At 43.6% G+C, this 24,469-nt stretch overlaps 1 protein-coding gene across 7 annotated transcripts in view; it reads left to right on the top strand.

Annotated features, from left to right (window-relative positions):
• Positions 1–24,469, top strand: part of SLC4A11 (solute carrier family 4 member 11) — a 134,998-nt gene that overhangs the window by 90,004 nt on the left and 20,525 nt on the right. For all 7 annotated transcript variants that reach the window (XM_035324460.1, XM_035324461.1, XM_035324458.1 and 4 more), the window contains 7 exons: positions 6,579–6,702; positions 9,465–9,671; positions 14,626–14,710; positions 20,277–20,402; positions 21,082–21,195; positions 22,065–22,197; positions 22,509–22,582. In XM_035324460.1, the coding sequence (XP_035180351.1) occupies positions 6,579–6,702; positions 9,465–9,671; positions 14,626–14,710; positions 20,277–20,402; positions 21,082–21,195; positions 22,065–22,197; positions 22,509–22,582 (863 nt within the window). The remainder of the gene's footprint in view (positions 1–6,578; positions 6,703–9,464; positions 9,672–14,625; positions 14,711–20,276; positions 20,403–21,081; positions 21,196–22,064; positions 22,198–22,508; positions 22,583–24,469) is intronic.

The following is a 24,469-nucleotide window of genomic DNA, read 5'->3' as shown; positions in this document are numbered from 1 at the left end:
TGCTTCTGCATTGATTTTGAGGAGAAAAATTAAAGCCTATATTAGAAAGAAAAACATACTTGTGTAGGATCTTCACCGAGTTTTGCAGACCCTGTCTAAGGAGGAGAATTCCTAAAGGACACAAACTTGGATCCTTCTCCTGTGCTGGGAAGAGGGACTGTTCTTATCCCTCAACCCCAGTGAGAAGAGTGGAAGGTAAAACCTAAGGTGAAGCAGCTATTGTACTTGTGCTGGAATTTGCACTCTGACAGTTTGGGGTCTGTTCAACCACTAGCAAGGTCAGAGATACTATATGCATCTGGGCTACATCCACAGGACAGAATAAGCTGTCTCGGGGAATTGAAGATCTCAATTTGAATGTTCTGCTGAAGTCTAGGAAAGCTTTTTTCTGACTCACGACAGACTTTAGAGATCTTATTTGTCAAGAATTAGCAAAACCTGATTTTTCTGAAGCCATTACCAGGGTACATAAGCATGAGGAAGTGTTGAGATTTCTTCTTTAAATGCTGCTTGGCTGGGAGCAGTGCAGTACTCATGTCCCACTACCAAGTGAGTAGTGGGCACTTGATACCCTTTAGCTGTGGAGGTGTGAAGTTAGCTTTTCTAACCAGAAAGCAGATCTTCTGATGAAGCTAAGCTGTAACTCTGTCAAGGTTATAATCTCATAACTTAAAAAGGATGGACACAGTTTTTCTTTCTGCTATTCACAGTGTTTGCCAGAAGAGCAAGACAAAATGGTATGGACACCTTAATCTCTTCAGTGTGAAGCTGATGGTTCATGAGAGAACTTGGGACAAGGGATAGCCAAGACCAGTTTGAGAGTGGGGAGTGCCAGGAGTGCTGAACAGTCATCTGCAGGTCTAACTGGTCATTTAGCATGAGGAAGCTCAGATTTTTAGCAGGAGTTTATAGAGGCACTGTGGTACCCCTCCAGCATGCAATGACTGTAGCAGGCATACTGCTGGGGAGGTGCTGAGTTCCCCAAGGAACCAGCCAGATCCACCATGATCCATAGCCTGGAGGGGGTAAGTTGAGTACCTCAGGTATCTGGATTCAGAAAGCTGGGGAAGAAGCCTGTATAAGAGTTGTTGGTTTTTCTCTTGCCCAGCTCTATGGCTCAAAAAGCACAAGGATAGCCCCCCTTCTCCAGTGGAGAGCATGTGGAGGAGTGGTTTTCATCAAAGCTAAGTCCTATCAAACCCAATTGTTTCTTTCACCGTGTGGCAAATGGAAATGCCAAATGCCAGATTTTTTTTTTTTCCCCTGGGATGTGGTGAAGAATCCCTAATTCTTAGGGTATTAAAGTTACTGTCAGTTGACTGCTGGTATATTTCTTTACTTGATGTCCTTTAGGAGAAACACCAGCTGTGTGGGGTTATTGAACAAATGTTGCCTGTGCTGAGTGGAACTCCTCAGGCAGTACCACCTCCAGGCTATATTCTTCTTGCCAGGAGATGGGTATGATTTGTTTTCCAGAGTTGAGCCCTTAAAAGATTAAAAGAGGACGGAAGCAAGCTGCTTCATAGTCTGCATTCAGTAATTGAAGAGCTGTTTCCTTTGGTTGGATTGATAAGGCACAGGAATTGGTGAAGGATTTACTTTCAGTGCATTCAAATGACTTGCGAAAGCTGTTCTAACAGGTAAAGCAGAGGAAAAAACCTTTCTGCAGGTAAAGAGGGTGGTTCAAAGGCTTGTGAGATGCATGTTGCTATAAAACTGCTTATTTTTGTAGCGTATCATTGCAAAAATTCACATGGAGGAGGGTAGCTCAAAAATACTGGTAGCTTTTCAGAAGTTCATGGTGTGAGGTGACTCCGATCAGCAGTCTGGCTTGATATCCAAGAAGAGTAGCATTTAAGAATATTAACTTATTGTTTCTAGTGTAAAACCAATGGTTGCGAAAATCCATGTTACTTAGAAATCTCTGAATAAGACAAAAGCCTATTGCATACTTAAAAATTTGCCTAGTCCCAGAGGCATGTAGGTCTACAGAAGAGCTACATTGCTGCTGGGTTAGGTGTTGAAAAGACTTCAAAGAATGCTTAGATTTGAAAGAATTCTTAGTTACTGTGTACCCTTCAGAACAGTGCCCTTCGTTTGAATGTCTAAATGGGATGCTGTGGGGAATTGAATGGTTCAGCTCCTTAAAACAAAACGACAAAAAAACATTAAAGGAATGATTCCAAGACTTGAAGTTTGGAAAGCAAACCCATTCTCCAAACTTTACAGCAGTCATCTTTCAAGTGTTATTTGGGTTCAAAGAACTTTAAGTACATAAAGGCACCCTTGCTGGACGGTCCCAGGTAATGTCAGTCAAATCTCTTGCAGATGCCGTGTTAGGGACGGGAGTTTCAAATCCAAATCCTTCACTGGAAGTTTGAGTCCCAAAGGAGAGCTGTTGGCAAAAAGCATGAGTCACTTCAGTGCCCACAATGTGCAGGGCTGTCTTCTTATGCACTGGCCCATAGGAAATACTTTCTCCCAAGTTCCCCTAGAGAGGATTTGTGTTCCTAGAGGTCCAAGTGCGTTTACTGCTCCAAGATGATACTCATCCTGGAGCAATTTTTCTCTGTGCCAAACTGCTGGTGATCTGGCCTGCTGGTCACAGCTTCATTCCTCGCTTGTAAATTCTGGTTTCTGAAAGCCTGTGCCTGGAGCTGGTTCATGAAAGATTTATTCGCAGTGGATGCGAACAAGCAGTGTCATTGTTCCGCACTGGGACAGGAAAAGGCTGGCTAGCTGATTACCTCTACTGGGCATTTTTTCTTACTGCAGGGGATAATTTGTTTCTGAATGGACTTCCTTTCTTGCCCTCCTTCAAGGTGGGTTTGTCTTCTGCTTGTCTTAGTCTCTGCAGTTTGACCCTTTTTAGGATTTGTACAAGAAATGTGATATTGATCCAATGATACCTTGGCTGTGGGGCAGACGAGCAGCATGTGTGACTTGAGGTACTGGTGATTTAGGGGAATTGTTGCCAGTTCTCACCATCCAAGTGCCACGCTCGATGTTTGCAGGATAAGCAACCTGGAAGGAGGAGGACAGCGAAGCAGGAATGTGTGTTACAATTCAAATGGCCTTCTTTATGAGGTCTGTTATTGGAGAATAATGATAAAATTGCTGAGAATGCAACCTGGCGTCTCGTTAAATCATAACCCAGTATTTCCATGAGTGAGTAATACTGGGTGAAAATAGATTTTTTTCAGCTTGCTGCCCAAACCAGACGAGACTCAAACTTAGCTCAACCCAGACTAAAAGGGAACTTGGAGCCTCTGGCCAAACCAGACTTGATTTAGTCAGCTGAAAATGTCTTGCTAGCCCTCAGGTTTCTGGAGGGGCTTTGGCTATTTACCCCTCGTATTTTTTTTTTTAAGTGGGAATCTAAGTGCTACTTGAAGTTGTTTCGTTTTGAAAGTGCCTCTATTTTGGTCAGAACTGTGCAGTGTGTTACCCACAGATCTGCATGGATTTGGGTTTCTCCATGTGAACCAAGCAGTTTTGTTGTTGTTTACTTTACAAATACTTGCACAAGTCTAGTAAGGCCTTCAATATGAGTTCGTTCTATATTTGTATCTAGCTTCTGGAATTAAAACAAGATGGAGCAGTAAGTGCTAGACCAGGAAATAGCTGGACTTAGGTCAGTTAGGTAACAGCTGAGATTGTGAGTTGCTGACGGACACAGATGGCCTTGCATTGGAAGTACTGAGAAACACATTTTTGTCCCAATAAATAAATGGATATAGTGGTAAAACCAAGCTTGGTGTGGACGAGGCTGCACTCAGTGGACAAGCTCTGCTCCTCCACTCCACGTAGCAATGCTTGGGTGCATCAGACCTTCTCTGTGGCACCTGTTTAAATCTGGTTTTGCTCTGTTTTACCCTCATTAAACTAACTCAGCCTGAGAGGGACACAGGCAATGATACCTGTCCAGTAGTTGACTGTAAGTTTAGTGCTCTACCCCCAGTTTTACTGGTGTAAGTGGTTTGGGGATTTAGCTGCATATGTCTATAGACCTCTTTAGAGAAGAGTTGAAAGAAACTGTCTCAAAGGTGTGAAAGCCTCAAACTGCAGATCTGTATATAAAGCTGTTCCAGATAAAGATGTGTAATGATGAAAACAGGTCTGTCAGTGTCTTGTGAACATGTTCAGTGTTGTTAAATCTTTAGTACTGCCTAGGCACTGTAAGTTCCTCTTAGTGCATGCTTTTCCAGTCCTTCAAGGTAAGAAAACATCAGGCTCCTGATTTAAAGAAATGAGAAGCTTTGGGGTGGCTGTTAGAACAACTCAGGACACCTCTGGAGAGGATCAGCAGGCTTTGTGGCTTGTATGTGTAAGTGAGCTGCCTTTGCAGAGTTAAGTTTATCCCTCCATCTTGAAGAACCTCTCAAGATGACATGATATTGCAGTCTTGTGGACTGTCACTGTTGGTAGGACTGTCATCTCAAAAAAGCACAGCCTTAGACAAGTTACCAGAGCTCAAGCATGGCTGTGTCACTTCAGGAAGAAAGCTAGCTGCAGCATTTAACCAGAAAGAGGTAGCTTGCTTAATTATAGCCCTGTATATTGTTTTCTTCAAGTAACTTGCTATCTTAGCATAGCAGAGCTCCTGCACCTTGGCTTTCCTGCCTCAGGTAGGAGCTGAAATCCTGTGGGTTTCTTTGAGATTTCAGTTCTTGGGTTCACACTGATACGGTGGGAGCAGGCAAGCAGGTACTGCTGAGCAGTGCTGTTGAGAGGTGGCTGATGAGTTTGTACACGGTGTATAGGTATGAGTTATATTCACATGAATGCCTTGGTATCCTGCCCCACCTTTGGCACTGGGGCACGTGCTGGTGTGATCATTGCTTGACCTGTAACAAGGCCATGCTTTGTGTGTGCTTCAGTCGCTTCTTGCTATGTGGGGAACTGCCTGATAGACGTGGTAGGAAAGGAATGATGTCTGGAAAGTGTTGGTACAGCACTGTGAGCAACAGGTATCTAATATCTGTTTCCGGCCATCTCCAGATTAGAATTATGTTCAGAATGACCAGAAATCCTTCACTTTCAAAGCAAACTCTTAGTGAGCTTGACAGCTGAGGTATGAACCTCAGGCAAAGCTTGCACTCCATTTCAATTACTTTAGAGAAGACTTATTCCTAACCTTAGGACCTGCCTTGGTTCTTCTCTCTTCCAATGCTAATTCAAGTGATCTGAGTAGAACAAAGCTGAGACCCCATGGTGGAGGGGAGGTAGGAAATATGAAATGCTGTCATCTTACTCATAACCTGCTTTACTTCATTACAGTGAAGCTGTTTGGTTGCTTTCAGACAAGTGCCTTTGTCAGACTAATTTGTGTAAGTAACTTGACTTCCTGATGACAGATTGGAAGCAAACTCACTAAGAAAATATTTGGTGGGGTGACTTGGTATGCGAGCTTCTGGGAACTTCATGAAAAATGTAATGTGCTCCTAGCTAGTACGTCTCCAGCCAAGGACCTTCAGGAGCCATTACTGGAAATGACCTTGAGGTTATGTGAGTGTGAGAATAGATCTTAAAAAGATGAGTTAGAATGATGGAAGATATGATCTAAGGACTGTGATAGGTGAGTGCTGGATGAATAGTCTAAATGACTTTGAACTAGAAAAACACACAAAAAAACACTGAACTGGGAAAGCAGACTTCTATGCCTCTTCCAGTGTTGATATGCAAAAACTGTGTCTCCCTGTGCTTTCTAGGAGACTATTAGAAACAGGAGAGCTGCAGTCAAGGCTGGTGACGACCTCCTGCAATTATTCCATGCCAGTCTGTTGCTTTTTCAGAGTTTTCCAGCAGGAAAAGTGATGATAACCCAGATCACAGCTCTGTTTAAATATCCCAGTGTGGAGATGGACCTGGTCTTTCCTCCAAAGGTGCTCTGTGTTTATTTCAAACAGCTTGTTGCTAGTCTAGGTTGTAGTGGTCAAAGAGCTGGTGGGGCTGGCCCCTGAGGAGTAATCTTGCCTGCTGCAGCCTCTGCAGATCCTGAGCATGGAGATCAGTTGGTTTCTGTAACACACCTGTACCAGAAGGGGGAAAACAACAGCTGAGAGCAAGTTGGGAAATCCATTCGAACAGACCTGCCCAAGGCAAAAGTGGAAATATGTTGGTTTGGCATCTTGCCTTAATGTTTCCAACAGCATTTTAGAAGATAAATGAAATGAAGTGTAAACTGCTTTCCCTTAATGTAGGTGTTATTTTTAAGAGGTCTATTTTGCGGGAGCTTCTGCAAATACAAAGTATGTTGCTGTCTTTTTGATTTTTTGGTTTTAAAAAGCTAAAAAGCAGATGGAGGGAAGGAAAGGGAGAATAAGCCTTGTAATTTTGAAAGTGCTTTCCTTTTAAGAAAATGTGTATAAAATCTATAAAACTAGCAGAATCGGGCTGAGCATAGCTTAAAGTCACTGTTAAAGACTTCAGAAATTAACCTTTTACAATCAGCAGCACTTGGTTTTTAGAGTCAAAATGCGTTTTATAAGCTCTCACACCAAGAGAGCACAGCATGTTTTGAACTTGCACAACATGTTTCGTAGTGTTGTGTATAACCATGCCATCTTTCTCCACAGTTGCACTATAAAGTCCCTTCAGCGACGTCATGTTTGCATCAGCCGCCTCGAGAGGCCTCAGAACTGGGGTGAAAACTCTTGTGAAGTGAGATTTGTGATACTAGTCCTGGCTCCTCCTAAAATGGTGAGTGCTGCTCTTGTTTCCTATGTTCCTTCAGAGGATTCCCCAGAGATACCTTTCTCGGTCTCCTCCTAGAGTTAATGACAACACATTCATTCTGAGATGTAATGGGACATAAAGGCTTGAGACTTTCCCAGCCCTTGTCAAGATAGCTTATTCTAACAGTGTGTGAAGGGTGGATTACAATTGCCTGTGTCCTCAACTTATTCTGGGGAGCGGCCTCTCCCCTGACATGGGAGAATGCTGCAGGTCAAGTGTCTGCAGTCCCCATACATGGAACTACATCTCAGTTACATCAGTCTGAGTTCTCCTGCAGTATAGGTGAGACTATTCAGAGCCTGGAGAGCTGTGTGAAGTCACTGTGCCAGTCTGTTTATAGCTTTTGGAACTTGAAACAGTAAGGTTAAAGCTTGTTTGGGTGTACTTACTGGTTCTCTGGTGTAGACAAGGCTAACAAATGACCTTGTAACATGCTCATTCATTGCAATATCAGGGGAGGCATCAAGGTCAATTAGGGATCAACATCTTCCCTTCCTAGAAAGCAGTGGTTTAATCAACTTGGTGTGTCCTGCTAACTAAGGGTTGAAAGGTTCAAGCGAAAGACCTTTTCACACTTATGCTGGCTGTTAACACCTTGGGGTTACTAGGTCTGTGCTCCTGGGAGAGGTCCTGGAGAGGCTGGGGACCTTGTCTGGAACAAGACAGATCGAGATTTAATTTCCTGCCCTTTCTTGCTATCTGTGTGACCCTGGGACCTTCTAGGCTGCTCTGTCTCCTCTCCCTTCCACCATCACCGTTGTTTACATGGAAATACTGGTGTTTCCTTATTTCTGGCAGATTTTTCCCAACTGAGCAGTTCAATGCTTTTGGCATAGATTTCAAACCCAGCAGGCTGAAAACAAATTGATGTTCCCTGTGAGAAGCAGCAGGCAAACAACTGAACCTGCTCACAATTGCATCGATCTCTCATTGTGTGGCAGCTCACTTATCTCCAGCCAGCTACGTGCAAAGCGCCCAACAAACAGCTCTGCATCCGCTTGTGTCGTGAAAGCTTGCAATTCCAATGGACGGCATCAAATTAAGGAAAGGGAGTGGAGGCCAAGCAGAGCTGGGGTTGCCAATATGCTTTATTTTAAATGAGTTTATCTAGCCAGCTCGAAGTACGCATTTCTGGTGCAGCAGTTAAAATAATTAACCTGCTGACATTAACAGATTAAATGAGTCTTGGTTGGGGGGAGGAGGAAAAGTCCAGAAAGTAGGCATCTGTTGCACTGAGGAATCTACTTCCTTATCCATCTCTAATATGGAAGATGGAAAAACTAGAATATTCTTGCAAATCTCTATGCCTCTTCAGCTTCTGCACACTCTTCCTCTGTCTCTGGGCAAGACAGGTTAGAGTGGGGAAAATAAAGAAAAGGAGCAGTGTTGGGTAGCCATAAGTAACCCACTGTAACATCCAGCCCAAGGAGACTGCTCTTAGGAAAAAAGAAGCCTTCCCTGCAATGACAAACCTAGGCTGGCTTAGTCTGCATGGGCCGAGATTACAACCTCTGAAAGCAAGCCCCAGAGCAGACTACCTTCTCTTAAATCCAAACTCTTCTCTAGAAACTTAATGAGCACGTCCAAGCAAGCGTGTCTGAAGGAAACTCCCTTTGGAGGGAGGGAGAATGGAGAAAAGGGGAAAGCAGGGCAATGTGAGTAATAGAGCGAGTAGACTGTTAGTGATAACAGTGCTACCTGCATGCCCATGCCTCTGCGTGAAGCAGCACTGAATTACTCAGCTGTGTTCACAAAGAAATTGTTCATCTGCTTTGTTATGAATCATAAGAACTTAGATCAATCACATATGCTCACTACCTTCTACAGTAATGCAAGGGGTTTGGAGGCTGCCCAAAAGAGGGTGGCTGTTTGGGTATCTGTAGCAGTGGCTACATCATGGCTGAGTATAGCTAGGAGAAGGGGAGTTAAAACCCTTCATCAGAAGGGGCCTTTTAAGGAGCTCTGATTCTGTAAAGCTTTGCAACTGCCTGGGTAAGCACTGTACCTGCCTTGACCCATGTATATGAGCAGATCTGGGTTTGTAGAGCCTGCCTTTGGTAGGCTTGTGTAGAGTTGAAGAGCTCAGTCTTTATTTGTTCCATACATACCTAATTTACAAGGTGCTTGGAACAGGCTTTGGATACTGTTGAAGGTGGACCCTCAAAGACTGGGCCTGGGGCTCACAGAAACATTAGCCTGAAGAGGTACCTGTTGTTCTTCCATGGCTGCAGGTTTTCTGCTCCTTCCAGGCATTTGGTGAGGATGGACAGTGCTGCTTGTGTGTGCTCGCTGCTTTTTTTCCCTCTGCTTTTTTCCATGCCAGCAGTTGCTTTAGCTGAGAGCTCTAAATCTCCACTTGTGCTGCCAGAACTGCCCCAGAGAAGCTAACAGGATTGATTTTTATTTTAATGCCCAGAAAACAGGAAGCTGAAGCAGATATGCACAACTGATCTCAGAAAAGATATCTGTACTGCAGGAGCCTTTACTACAGTCTCTTTTCACCCTAGTAGTAGTAATGTTGAGATGTTGCAGGGCTGGCAAAGACTCTTACTTAGTTTTAGCAGCCCTGAAGAGAGGCTAGGTGATAAAATGCATGCTCAGCTTGATTCAGACTTGACTTGAGTCCTGGTGTCCTGGAAGATGATGCCTAATGGGGCAAATCTTTCATTTTACATTCTGGTGGTGAAGGGAAATAGTTTTTCACCTTTCTCTTTTTCCCCATTCAGAAAAGCACCAAAACTGCCACGGAAGTGGGCCGGACCTTTGCCACAATGTTTTCAGACATAACCTTTCGCCAGAAACTCCTAGAAACCAAAACTGAAGAGGAGTTCAAGGAAGCCTTAGTCCACCAGCGCCACTTGTTGACAGTGGTGAATCAGAGACCCTCGGCAATGAATGATGGGCACAAGTCACACAGTCCTAAGCCCCTCAAGGTAAGGTTGGCCAACATCTCCCCGTGGTTTGGTGTCCAAATGAATAAATGCAAGGGTTTTGGGGTAAGGATTTGAAGAGCTTGTGGTGCTTGTATCCATTAGGCTTGTCTAGCTGGCTCCCAGAACTGAGGCTTCTATAAACAGCTCCCATATGTACGTCCGCTTCCCTCAGCTCCTGCTGTAAATCTAAAGAAAACACTTCAAAGGTGCAGGTGCTGAAGGGATGCAGACCAGTAAGGGGTTGAAATGGTTGCAGGACTTTGAATCCAGATGCCTAGTTGAGTGTAGGACTAATGGATCACTGTGGTGTCAGTCCAAGGCACTTAATCCTTACAATCAGGAGAAGCCTCTGAAGAAGCTGCTGCTTGTCTTTCCTACAGCTGAAAGACTTCTTGGCTGTCCCTGCTCAGTAACTTCGCTTAAAGGTTGCCTGCCAGTACTTGGCCTGACTTCTCCCTGTTTGATCTGTAGCTCTGTAAAAACGTTACTTGCTTTGTACTCAAGTTTGAGGGAAATGCTGTAACTCCGCTTTCTTTTCTGGAATTTCCTGTGTATTGGTCACCGCTTCGCCTTTCCGTTCAGAAATTCATTCTTTAACTAAGCAGCATACCTGAAAAACAAACTGTTTGTACCATCCCTAGCCATCTGCTCCTGCCCCTGAATTGCAAATAACCTTAAAGGACAGCCTTTGGGTTGTGTACAGTGCAGAGGCTGGCAAATTCACCCTTTTTCTTACTGAAGCAGACTTAAGTAGTTTTGATCTGCACATGTGGAAACAAGTAATGCTCATGTTTTGCTAGCATTCTCCCCTTGTTTATAGGTAGTGCTTTGAACTTTGGTAGACCCTGTACCTGCTCTTAAGTGGTGGTTTCTATCTGCATCGCTGGGAGAGCAGCCTTGGCCAGGCAGAGCTTCAACAGCTCTGAGCCAATGCAGTAAATAGTGAAAAAATGTTTGTTTTTAATGCTTCCTCTTGATATTGGTTGTTCTTGGTCTGGATTTGGTAAATCATGGCTTTCGAAGGTGTTTTATTCTTCAGCTCTCAAGGGATCAAGGGATGCAGGCTGTGTAATAGTAAATCTGCTTTATCATGTCTCTTGAAAGAAGCTGCCCCTGCCTTGCCCAAAGTGGGACTTGCCAGGATTGTTTTTAGGAACTGGGCTGGAGACTTCTTTCCATATTCCTGGCAAGCAAAATTTTGCCTGGAGAAGAAGGGCTGATTTGAGGTCATAGCCTGCATTCACCAGTTCTAAGGAATAGCCATCTCCAGAAGCCCTTTTCCTCTCTTCTGCCTGCCCTGTGTGACAGTCCTCTAGAATGAAACCATTTGATATGAGAATAAACTGCTAAGAGACCAGAGGTGTAATCTCAACCTGTGAGCCACCCCTGAGTGAAATAAATACCCTAATCCAGAGCTGCTGTATTACAAGCAAGCCTGCATGGGGGGGTCAAATCTCTTGGTTGTATCTGCCTCCCACCTTCCTTTTTCCCTTGGTCCTGCAGTGATAGGAGAAAAATGGACCTCGAATGCTGTGTGAGTGGGATTTTTAGCAATTGTTCATTTCTATCTGTGCAAAAATACCGAAGGGGGCATGGCAATTGCATACCATGCTGTGCCCACAGCACAGTCAGTTTGCTTTGCCTCATCTCAGGATTATTTAGACAAAACAGCATCCTCACAGCTATAATCAAGTCAGCCTGAAATCCTTTTGTTTACTGAGGCATCTAATTGATTTTGTTCGTGGAGGAGGCCCTAATGGTTTTGATGTTTCTAGCTGTGACCATGTCCGTTTCATACTAGTGAGTGTAAGGCCACCTGGTATCAATATGTCAAATCAAAAATGCAGCAGGGCGCAGAGAGAGGTACCACCAAATGGGAGCAGAAAGAAGGACCAGCCAAACATCCCCTACTGAAGGGGAAAGAAGCAGGGAATGGCAGTCCAGGAAATTGCTGGCTCCTGAAGGTGTGAGGAAGCACAAAAAGGGGTGAGGATGGAGTGCCAGCATTGTCCTTCCCAGGATTTTATTAAAACCTTGGGTGGTGCAAACTCAGAAGATAGCAGGAAGCGGAAGCCAGATTGAAACCTGTTTGGAGTAGAGCTACATGATGGTGATGCATAGTACAAAAGTATTGCCCTTCTTGGCTTGAATTTCAGAGGTCAGTAGACTTGATCATCTCTCTCCTCAATCTAACTCAAAGTATGAGGTTAGAGCAAAGAGGAGGGTTAGCCATAGAGGAGAAACAGCTTTCCCTGTATTTAGCCACAGACTTGATGTCAGTGCTCCCTGTAGAAGCAGCACTGATCTTGATGGCTCCACCCCAAGCTAAATTTGCCTACTGGCAAGAAATAAAACGCATGAAGGGATGAGGAGTCTCGAATGTAACCCATTGCCTCCCCTTTCTCAAATTGGCTTCAGTGGGTGTCGTGGGGCAAGACGTTTGGTGCTTTTTCTGCTTGTCCACTGCTGCTGACAAGCAGGCAGTGTGCACGAGCGTCCCTTTCATCCCCACCCTGTGCTCAGCCCCAGGCAAGCAGCAGGCTTGTGTGGATCCTTCCCCCAGAGGTGAGCTACACTGAGCATCCCTTTCCCATATTCGTTGCAGTGAGACAAGTAAACATATTAGTCATTAAAGCTATTGTGATTCTCTGGCTGACTCGTGCCTCCAGGAATGTCTTTCTGGGGGGCAAAATTAAATTGCTTTTCAAGTGCACATGGCTTTGATGTCCAAATATGCCTGTTGGGTGAAGTTCATAGTTCTCAGAAATGCTTAAAATGCAGATATGCTGTTGTCTGTTTTCCTTCCCTCCTGATTTTTCTGGGTAGAGATTTGAAACTGTCCGGAAATAATACAGGTGTATTGGCAAAATGCACCAGAATCAGCTTAAATAGCTGAAATATAAGATGTGATAACACCTGATAAAGGAGTTGGTCCTTTGAGGGATTTCTTACACTGGGGGGTTTTGGGTGTGTGCTGTGAAGTATTCCCTTTACAGGCAGTGTTTTTATTTTGTTATATCTTGTGATGTAGCCCTGAAATTCCAGACGCTGCAAGGCAGATAAGCCCCATGAGAAAAAGCAAAGCTGCACATAGTTTGTTAAATGAGCACTGTAGGGCTCAGTCCCTTCTAAAGCAGTAATTTCTATCAGTTTCTACAAAAAAAAAAAAAAGCCAAAGAGCTAAGATGATGTCCTCCATGCTGTCTGAGATGGCCTGTTTGGGCAGATTTGATCTGTGTTTTTCTTCCCTTATACCCCACAGCAGAGGTTGTGCCTCTTGTGTGCCTTGTCCTGCAGGGAGCATCCGCACTGCTTAATGTGAGGGGTAATTAGCTGGGGTAATTAGCACTGTATAAAGGTGGTTTTTGGAGTATTATGTTGTGGTTTTACCCTGCTGGGCAGCTGAGCTCCACTGCAACTGCTCTCACTCCCCTCCCTGAGAAGAAGAGGGGGAGAAGAAAGTATGCTGGGAAAAAAAAAAGGTTTATGGGATGAGATAAGGATAATTAAAGGGGAAAAGGGGAGGAAGAAAGGAGGAGAGGGTACAAGCAGAGGCCATGCAGAAGCAGAAGGAAGGAAAATTGCTGCAGAGCTTAGTGATATGGTTTAGTGGAGGACTTGTTAGTGTTAGGTCGGAGGTTGGACTAGGTGACCTTGGAGGGCTCTTCTGTGATCAATGAGCAACATTTGGCTGCATCCTGGGAATCGGGGCCTCAATATGCCTAGCAGTTTTTTGGGAGGACTTCATGATGTCTTCATAACAGAGCCCCCCTTCTCCTTTCCCACCTTTTATTGCCCAATGTGACAATGTATGGTAAGGAAAATCCCTCTGGTTGTTTTAAGTGAGCAGCCCTGGTGATGTCCCCTCCTTACCTGTTGCCTGCTGGCTCTTGGGGGGCTTGGAGGGAATCTTGGTGTTGTGCCAGCCCTGCTCAGCAGTAGACACAACACTGATGTGTTACCAGGGCTGTTCTAGATCCAAGTGCAGAATACAGCACTGAAGGGGCTGCTGCAGGGAAAGGTAACTCCAGCCCAACCAGACCCAGTACTCTGAGTTGAGGATAACAGGAAAAGAAGATCTGACAGGTGCTTCATTTGCAAGTGTTGCCTGCTTTGACGTTTTCCATGTGCTTTCTGTAAGGATGTAGTTGAGAACTAGGAGGCTGTAAGTCAATAGCAGCTGTTGTGTGTTTCTAAAAAGCTCCTCATTGCCTGTGCTGTGTGTCAGCTCGCAAACGCAAACATATTGCACCTTGCAGGCCCCCAGAGCAGAAGTAAAAGGAACGTATCCGTGTTTTGGAACCCTTTCACGATGATCTTATTGCTTTTTAATGGGCAGAAGCTATAGTTTAACTGTGTGAAGCTACTGCAACTTGTTCCCTTGGGGTGGAGTTTGGGATGTAGATGGTCTCAGTTCCCTTACTATACCAATTTGAGGTCTCTTCTGTAGTGATGCCAAGGAAAAGAGCACTTTCCAGGGATCCCCTTTTGGAGGTTTCACATGAATTTGGGGAAGAGTTCCTGGTACAATACAAAAAAAAAAGTTGGCTAAAGCAGTGGGAGGGCACCTCTAACCTCATGTTAATGCAGTGGGTACCCAGGTATTACCCTGAGGTCCAATCCTGCTGTTGGCCAGGGTGTCTTCAGCAGGTCACTTCCATGCTGTGCATCAGCTCCCCCAGCTGCAAATCAGGGATGTGGATATGAATGGGAGGGGAGAGAGGGAAGGAAGGGAGGAAAACAGGGTGGTCTGGGGGATTTTTCTCTCTTACAATGCTTTTGAGGATACAATTTAAAGTGTGAAGGGTTTATTTTTATTATCATTACAAAATCCAATTTGAATGCCCTATTCAAAATGACCAGTTTTGCTCCTATCAGTATTGAATAAGAAGGTTAATCTCTTTAACAATACATGAGCCTTTAAACTGACACAGTGTTTCCTTCCTTTCTTTAGTTGCACGAGTTTCTCAATGTTGGCAAGGGGATTTCTGATGACATTGCACGAAGATTTCCAGTGTACGCTTTGGACTTCACTGATGGTATGTTGGCCAATGTTTATGGAAGCATTGGCCTGATTTTAATTTTTTTGTGATACAATGTCCTGTTTACAGTGTGCATTGAATGTTCTTTGATATGTGTAATGGCTCTCTTATTTCTTATTCAAAAGAGCATGTTGATAAAAGCCTGTGAATAGGCGGTGTGGCACATCATAGATGAGAAGCTTGCAGTGTTCCCTTAATGAAGGTGCTAGCTTTATGGAGATTTTGTTTCTTATTAAACAATGAGGCAGTTAAATAGATTGATTATGGGTGTGTGCAAACACAAATCAACTCGTAGAGACCTAATTAGTCAGTGGTGGCCTAATAGAGCCTTTCTGCTGTCCTGGTAAGCCAGAACCAGCATCAATTATGATGATGCTCTTGGAGTTGAGAATGCTTAAAACTCGAGCTGCAGTAAGTTCAGCTCAGTACCTTTTAAAAACAGGATATAGCTTGTCCTCTGTAGTCAGATCACTGGAGCAGCAATACAATGTTTATTTTGAGTCTCATGTTTTGGGCTTTATATAGCTCCCTTGATGGCCTTGTTGGTTTTCAGAGTCACTTTCTCCTTTTCTACCTGGGACTTTCTGAGGTTCTTAAAGGCCATGAAAAATCTTCACAACAGAGTTACACAGCATCAGCCTGATATGGGAGCGTGCTCAGTTTCTTACAGCTTTGGGGGGATTTATTTAATATCGTCAATTATCTGGAATCAAACCCAAAAGGTTTGCATGAAATAAAGATGTAGGGTGTAGGCAAGGAGAATCCAGGAGCTCTATCAAAAGCCTTTCTGCTATTAAACTCCTTATCTCAAGGCACACTCGTCCCAACACACACCTGCTGAGGGCTGTTGCCCTGGGAGTTGGTATAAGAAAGCAAGATGTGCACCCAAGCCCCATTTTACAGAGAAGTATTTTAGTGCAAAGCCACTAAACTGCATTTTTCTGGGGGTCAAGGGCATGTTGAGGAGGAAGAGGGACAAGAAATGACTTTCAGGGTAGCAGCAAGGAGCATGATTCAAAACAAAAATGTTTCTTGGCAAGTGTATCATTAGTACCAGGTCTGTCAGAGGACATGAGCTCCTGATTTGGACACCTCTGGAATAGTTTCAGGGTACTTCATCTTCATGGCTGTTGCTTTCTAGGGCTGTCAAAGTCCAGCAGCTCATTATAAAGGGGTAACAAAGCACTTCAGAAGGGAAGTGCTGCAAGACTGCTGTTCAAGGAGAAGCATCCTGTGGGGAACACTGAAACAGGGCTATCTGCTTGCTCTACCTGTGGCTGTCTGCATCCTGAGTGCAGCAAACAGTTCCCAAAGTGCACCATTTGATGGTCCTGCAGCCAGTGTAGACTGTCAGCAGATCTGGGAGTTCATTTTGGGATCCATGCTCTGGCTTTGCATGCATTCAGAGTAACCCGTGTGTGCTGCTTCTTGGTCCTGGGTCTGTCAGCTACAGCTGAGTGAAATTTAAATTATTGCAGTTCAAATGTGAAGTTCACCTTAAGAGCTGTTGTGCTTTCATGTATGATATGGGGGGAGGAGGATTTTCAAAAACCTGTCTGTTAGTATGTGCCACTTCTTCCCAGAAATCAGAAATTAAGAAATTCTTTAAGGATCTGCATGGAATGAAAACCAGATGGAGCTTAAAGCATCTGCCATAAACCACCAAGACTGAAGGTGATCAGGAACGTCAAATTCCTGGACCATCTCAAAGCAGCAGTGCACCAAAACTTTGGGGATTTGAGCTATCCAAGTATCTGTGCTCCAGACAATCACATGTACATCATCAAAGAGCTTTGAATTGCAAAGATGCTTCTCTTTTTGAATGGTCGGAACCTCTAAATCCATAATCTGAGAAGCATCCTGGGATTTTGGTTTAGACAGATAAACCGATTAAGAGCAGGGTGATAAATAATAAGGCTTTTGTAGGGCCAGCAAGTGTTCTGTCAGTTGGACTTTTTGTGCGATTGATCTCATTCACATGCTGCGCAAAGCTGGCCTTTAAATTACCCTTAACCATCGTGATTTGAAAGAGGGCAGAAAGGAGTCATCTTCCTCTCCTTTTTTCCCTCCAGATTAGCAATTTTTTAAGTTTAAGTCTGTTTTGGATTGTAGAAATCTTGCCTGTTCAGTGCAGCTTGACTTCAACTACTGAACACTCAAGGATCAAAGAAGTTTTCTCAACTTTTCCTCCAGAATTAGTGATATGGGGGACTTCTAGAAGGTCGTCTGTTAGCAGGAGCATCTGGAGATGAGCAATTGGATTATGCTGAGTCTAAGAACACCTGTAACTTTTCTTTAAAGTTAGGGTTAAGATGATTTGGTGTGCCGTCCCCTCTTTATTATTACAACCCTTATTTATGGGATTCTACATTCTTTTAAAAGTTTGTACAGAACTGACCTTGTCAACGGGTTCCAAGCATTTGTGCTATCAATATTACACTCAAATTCAGTTGAAAGACTTTTTTATATATTTTTGAGGCAGGTTTGAATGAAGGAGGGAATTGTCCCTGGAATCAAGTTTCTTGCAACCCCTTAAAGTTGCAACCTGTATTCTTTGGTGTGTATTTTCTGGTACAGCAGAGGAAAAAAGACTTGCAGTGTGTGGTGTGCTCGTGAGGGAATTTGATGTGTCTGAAGCTCTTACAGTGAGCTTTGATGCTGTTTTCTGCTCTATCCCTGTGAAAGTCCAGCTTGAGGGCTTTAGCAGGAGTTTGTTTTGCATTTTATGACTAAACTTACAAAAACTACAGATACCTTTAATGTTTTTACCATTGAAAGGTCTGTTGGGCTTTCCTTATTGATGCATAATACCAGGCAAAGTGAGGCCAGTGATGCTGCAGAATTCTCTGAAACTCTAACCTTCTAATTTAAATAGAGACATTTCAGAAATTCAAGCAAGTAAAATAGAACTGTCACGTTGATGAACATAATTGCTTCCTCTTTCAGTGTGTAGATGTACCTTAATTTCAAGGGATTGCTTCTGTAATAGCTACTCAAAATCTCACAGCTGGACTGAGTTGATTTTCAGCTATAAATTTACATGGTGCAGTTGGAGTGACACACTCCTCGATGGCTTTATGAGCCTGCCACAGATGAAATGCCATCATAACGCAGCCCACCTTCCTCTAAATGAAGTAATGTCAGTCCCCGGGTTGCAGATAAACCCTGGAAATATTTAGCCAGATGTTGTTTTTTAAAAGGTGAGTTGTGATCAGTGCTGGAATTTGGGGCTTGTTGCATCTGAGTCTGTACAAGCAGACAGTACTTGATCATGTTTTTAACTGCAAGTGAAGAGTGATCACTTGTGTGAAAGGGCATGTTAGATTTGTTGTTATTGTCTCCATTATGAAGTGAATTTTGCTGCCCACCAGAAAGGATTCTTTGCTCTTTACATCTCTTGTGGCTGAAAACAGACTTCCCTACTGGAAATCTTGACCCCAACCATGATGTGGCATGTGGTCCTCCGTGGTCAGCATGGACTCTTGCTTTAACTCCTGCTTTGCAAGCATTGAAGCTGAAGCCAGAAGCCACGCATAAGCTTTTACAATACCCTTCAAGGCTTCTCCCTTCCTCCCCCCTGCTTTTTGCTGTGGTTTATTTAACTGAAAGCTTTTTAAAAGAGCCTCACCTCTTACAAAGCTTTCTCTGCTCAGACAATGAGCACTTGATTTATTTCTCTCTTCCTGGTTGCCTGTTCCTTTATGAATGCTTTTAAGTGGTGCTGCTTCTCTCCTTTCATGTTAAAGAGACTCCTTTGTCCAAAATTGCATTCTGAAGCCACGCAGAGTTTCCAGAACAAGGCGTGACAATCTCGACTTGTAAAACTACCACTTGGTCTGCTACTTGCCCTGCCGAGCCTTTCATTTTCTCTAAAGTTCTCGGCACTTGCGAGTGTGAGGTAAGAGCCTGTAGCTGTTTGACTTGATCACATGAGAAGACTTCATCTGAAAAAAAAAAGACGTGTTAGGCCCTGTGGTTGCCAAGAGTGGTCAGGAATGAGGTTTGTGGTTTCTGAATCTTCACAATAAGCTGAAAAGAATCTGCCTCAAAGTGGCTGGTCCCATGACTCCTGGAAGGTCAGGCTTATATTTGCACATTTGAGATGTCTCCCGTTAAGTTTCAGCACTGCCTGTTTTCCTCTTTTTTTTCCAAGGATGCGGAGCTTCAGAAGTCTTGTTCATGTCTGTCTTGTCTGCAAGCAGGAGCCATCACAAGGTGTCCTTTACTCAGGTGTCTGCCTGATCATTACAGGCTCTCTCTGCTTTTTGGCTCGTGTATTCTCCTTCTGTCCTTATCTCTGCACTGCAAGCCGTGCAGAAAACAGATCTTTAAGATCTCCAAGTCATTGAGTGATGGCTTTTCACTCCAGTGATAGTCTGTTGTGGCAATGCTCAGATTTTCTGTTTGGCACCAGTAGCCTAAGATACAAAGTCCTCAAGTCCTCCCATCTGATTCAACTCATCTTGTAGCTCCCTCAGCAAGAGACTGGTGCTAGCTTGGGATTTTGGGATGCTTATGTGGGATTTTGGAAGCTTGGGGCAGATGCCTGTGTGGGAGTTCACTGCTTGGGTGGCTTCCACAAAAGCTGATTTGGGTGACAGGTGTCCACAGGGGCATCATCAAGGATGGTGGCGCAGGCAGGTCAAAGGTTGTTGCAAGAGTGGGTTTTCTCTGGAAGAGGCTCTCTGAGGCTGCTCAAGGAAAAAAATGTTCTTGAACAACATGAGATGTTGTCATCTTGTGTCCTTTCTCTTCTGGTGATAAGAGCACGCTGAGGATGGACATCAGCCTGAAAACTGGAAAGGGAAGATAAACAACTTCAGAGGTCCTTAAATTCATAATATGACACTTGAATCCTCTTTCTGGCTGCTTTTGTTACAGCCTGGTGTATGTTTTATGGTGAAGATGAGAGGGGATGAGTGGACAGAAAAGAAAAGCTATTCTTCCAGAAGGCTTTTTTTAAAAGCAAAACTCTTAATATACGCATTCTTGACCTCTTGTGCTATTTGTTTTTTGTAAGTCTGCTAGTGCTAATTGGCTCAGCATAGCACATTATTGATTCAAGCCTGTAACTCAGATTTCTGCCTAAGGGAAAATGAAGTGCTTCGTGCATTGAAGTGCCCAGAGCATTGTTAGTTGGAAAGATCAAACTTGTTAGGGCCATAGCAGAGAATGCCTAAAAAAAGATGGTATTAAAAGGCAGGGGATAGGGATTTCTGAACCTTAGATTTCTGGCTTCTGCTTTGATCCTCTTCAAAGTTCCTTGGACTGTTAAAACTGAACAAACTGCTACTGGTGTTCCCTGTTTTTGACAATGCCAGAAGTCTGCTGAAGCAGTCTACATGGTGGCATGTTAGTGCTTCTAGTTCTGGTCCCAGATGAATACAGGTATGGTTGTGCAAAAGCAAGTGTCAAAGACCGCCTACGTGTTTAAGAGCAAAGCATGGAAAATTTCCACTTCTGCCTTTCAGCATTAAAAGAGTTAATGGTACGTGCCTGTTCTGAACAGGGTTTCAGTGCTTTCCAAGTGGGCATGACTAACATGACTTTGGGTTTACCCTAGGTATTATTGGAAACAACAAGGCTATAGGAAAATACATCACAACTATGATCTTTCTGTATTTTGCCTGCCTCCTTCCATCTATTGCATTTGGGTCCCTCAACGACGAAAACACCCGAGGAGCTATTGGTAAGTTTATCCTTTTTGTGCATCTCTTTTTAGGATCCCGTGTATCCCAGAAGGGTAGCTCTGGTCACTTGAAGTTTTGATTGCTTTTCTTTGCAGACTAAAACACCACTGGAGATTTTTCTAACTGAGGCTCATGAGTTTTTCCTCCCAAGACAAGCAGCTGAACACTTTGGGCAGTATCATCAGACTGATGGATAGAGATATATTCTACCATATTTTTAAATAATGCTTGCTTTATAACTATGCCATTACCTGCACATTCTTCCCCTAGGATAAGCTCCCATGCTTTTGATCTGAATTTGATTGCCAGTATCCAAACCACTGGTATAGTGGATGATGATTTGCTTTGTTCCAGCTGGGGCCCTGAAGCAGTTCCTGCTGCTATTGCAGTTCATTAGATTCGTAGCTGAAATCTTGTCCTGAAGGTCTCCTGAATGAAACTTGATGGCATCCTAAATTATTGTGTAGTTGGACTTGATCTTTGTAGGTCCCTTCTTGTGTTATTTTATTAGTGCAAGTTTGCCAGTGAAGGGTCATTCCATGTTTTCACAATGTCTCACCTCTATACCTTCTAAATATTGTTCTGAGTAGTTAGTGCTGAGTTATCTGCTGTATTCTGTGAATTCAGTGTTCACTGGTTTGAAAAAAGTTTGTTTCCATCCTTTCCTATTCTTCATAGATGTGCAGAAGACAATCGTTGGCCAGTGTATTGGAGGGCTGCTTTATGCACTCTTTTCGGGGCAACCTCTAGTTGTACTCCTAACTACGGCTCCTTTAGCACTCTACATTAATGGTAAGCCTATTAAATGTGTATGGTGGGGTCTGATGTGATTGCAGTTGGTGGAAAGGGACTTTTGTATAAGAACCTTGCAACCCTGTTAGGGCTCTTGTTGTGTCTTTTCTTAAATCAATTTTAAAGGGAAGTTTTTTGGTGCTGAAAGAAAAGGAATTTGATCCATGTGTAGTTAAACTTGGTTTCTAATGGAATCATTTTGCACAGAAAACATCTTCAGAATAAGCATTTTTGCTTCAAGGGGGGAATTTTTTCGTTTGGTTTTCTTGTGGAGCTGCATTTAATCACCTTGAAGCTAAGAGGCCGGTAGCAAGAGTTCTTTGTTGGTCTGAAAGTGTGATAAGTAGCTTTCCAGTTACAGCTGAGATATTACTGAGCTAGAAGTGTAACAGAGCATTACTGAGCTAGAAGTGTAAAGGAGCAAACTCAGCCTGCATCTTTAGAAGTGATCAGATGGGCTCCAACTAGCCTGAAAGGTTTAAGACACTTAAAGGTTTAAGGTTTTAGTTCATGGAGGTGACTGATTAAGCATGGCACTAAAGCATGAGTTCCCTTGCTTAACAGCACCTGAAACGTCACTCAGAGCAAACTCCAAGGGCTGATTTTCTGACCTTGATCAAAGATGCTTTGAGCAGTGTGGGAGAATGTTTTCCATGTGCTTCTCCCTGTTTATAGTGGAGGGGGAGATGGGAAAAAATTTAGTTTGCCCAAGTTTGTACGGGAAGTGTAAGAACAGGGTTTTAATGGTGTCTGTTATAGGTGTGGTTGGGCTGTCTTGAAAGGGGTTCTCCTTGCCATCAAACAAACGAGAATCTTGGGGTGGTGATGACAGGAGCTTAATCTGACATGTAAATGCTTCAATTCTGCAGTCATCCGAGGAATCTGTGATGACTACAACTTGGATTTCAGTGCGTTCTATGCCTGGATTGGACTGTGGAACAGCTTTTTCCTCGTGATGTACTCCCTCTTTAATTTCAGTCTTCTGATGAAGCTCTTTAAAAGGTAGCTATTTTCAAGAAGTCATATTTTGATCAGATTATTCAGCAAATGGAAAAATTATACATTCTACAAGCTCCTTAATTACAAACTTGCTGCAAAATGTATTTTGTGAGATGAGGCTAGTATCATTTCAGCTTATTGTTCCAGCTTGAAAGAAGCTTTTAAAGATTCACTGGGTTTTCTTTCCTGAGTTGGAGTCTAACTAAAATTGTTATATTTTCATGTAAATGCATGAATATGCTGATTTCCTTTGAATGAAGCTGAATGCGGACTCTGGTAATGTCTATATTAATTCATGGGATTTTTTTCCACAGGTCAACAGAAGAAATAATTGCACTTTTTATATCCATCACGTTTGTGCTTGATGCCTTCAAAGGCATTATTAAAGGTAAGTCTTGCAGTGATACTCTTCAGCCCAGATCTCTGCTTTGCTTCATTGTCAAAGGGAAATATGAGGCTGCAAATATGCATGACACTCGCTTGTTCCGTGTTCTTTCAGGGTCTTCAGGAAAAGATCAAAGTGTTTGAGACATAAGCAGCTCTGTGTCAGCAGTTTACACGGATATGCAGAATTTCTATCATCTCTAATTTCAGTTAGCTGAGATAGGATTAGGTTTTTAACTTACCAGGAGGAGAAACCATCATTAATGTTGCTGTCAGTCTTTCCCTGATATCACTCTTTTTGAATGATCCTAGCAAAAAAGTGATTTATATGCAGTGCATCTAGACCTTTCCTGTCCACGTTATTAAACGACATGGATGGAAGTAGTAAAAAAGTGTCCATTCTTATGAGCTAACACCCTTCTCCCTTAATGGTAAGTTAAAGACTGCAGTGCATTCTAGAGTGCTGCTAAAGCTATTCTGCCTTTTCCAGCCATGTGCTCCCCATTTCTGGGTTAACTTCTGGATGTGGACCCATGAGTAGCCTTCAGGTTTAACACGTTCCTCTAGCACCTTTCTTTCTGGCCAGGATTGGCAGGAGGTATTTGTGGAGGTAAAAGTCATTAACAGAAATGCCATGTGGATGACAGCCTCTGTTCATCCCAACAAGGAACTGGCCAAGTCAACATTCAATGTGTTTTTTGATCAATTGTCCAATGGCCCAAAGTTTGGGCCTGTTCCCTTGAAGTCCTTCAAGATGAACCTAACCACACTAAGCACATGACTTCATTTCAAGGTCCTCATGCTTGGCTCCCCATGGTATCTTGTGTGTGAGAACACCTTCAGAGAGGAGTCCTGATACTGCGAAGGAATTTGGAGCAAGACGTCCCAGCTTTATTGGGAATCCTTAATTTGGCTCCACGTGTATATGCTTTGGTGCAATTAGTGTTTTTTCTCTGCAGAACACCTGCCTCTTTCAAATATCCTGCACAGGCAAAGCCTGGTGAAAGAGGAGTTGCTCTGGGGTGCTTTGCTTTCTCCTTGCTCAATATGCAGCTGTGTTTTACTTGAGGTGTCCTGTTAGTGCCCTGTTCTAGAGACATGGAACAGCCTCCCCGTGGCACTGAGCAGCTGAATACTGTTGAATAACTAGCAGATGTTTGCAGTGTTTCTGTAGCAGAGAGCTGATTCCCTGTACCAAGGGCATGGGATGCAAGTTAAAGGTGCAGAAAGCATCCTTTCATCTTCGCCAAAACTTTCAGGAATATATAAGTAGGACTTCAGTAGGGACAACAGAGGAGGCTGGAAACTAATCAGTGTAATTAGTGAATTTGAGTAATTCTCCCTTGAACTTGGAAAGGGCTGGATTTATAGGAAAATGGCAATAAAATCAAGCCAGTGCTCTACTTGTTTGCCAGCTCTTTATTGACTTGTTTGCCAGCTCTTCATTGGCTTGAGCTGCACCTGGGGGTGTTTAGTGCATCAACAAAAAGAGATCTCATGTCCAGCCAGGTTCCCACGTGTAGAAGGGCAGTGATGCTGGCAGGCATAGATTTTATCCTAAACCCTCTCAGTACTTGTATTTAAGCAGATGACACCAGCACAGCTCACAGCTGCGGGCTTGTCTTTCCTCTTCTCCCATTTTGTAGCAGGAGGTGATGCTGCTGCCATCACCCCTTTTCACTCAAAACTTGGGCTGAGCAGTTAAGTAGGAGGAAGAAGCTGGTCCTGGTAATGGCTAGCCAGCTGACAGGGACTTTGGGGCATGCTTAGGGTTGAGGGATCTGTTCCTCTTGCTCAGATATGTTTTCCTCGGTCTGTCTGTAGCCTTTTTTGCAAGGTACCCATACATATGCAGGAAAGAAGGGGGGAGGGATACGATACTGTACAGAGG

The sequence above is a fragment of the Oxyura jamaicensis genome, chromosome 4 (assembly GCF_011077185.1).
Source record: "Oxyura jamaicensis isolate SHBP4307 breed ruddy duck chromosome 4, BPBGC_Ojam_1.0, whole genome shotgun sequence".
Taxonomy (NCBI): Eukaryota; Metazoa; Chordata; class Aves; order Anseriformes; family Anatidae; genus Oxyura; species Oxyura jamaicensis.
The sequence above is the reverse complement of the archived record's forward strand: the minus strand, read 5'-3'. Positions and strand labels throughout refer to the sequence as shown.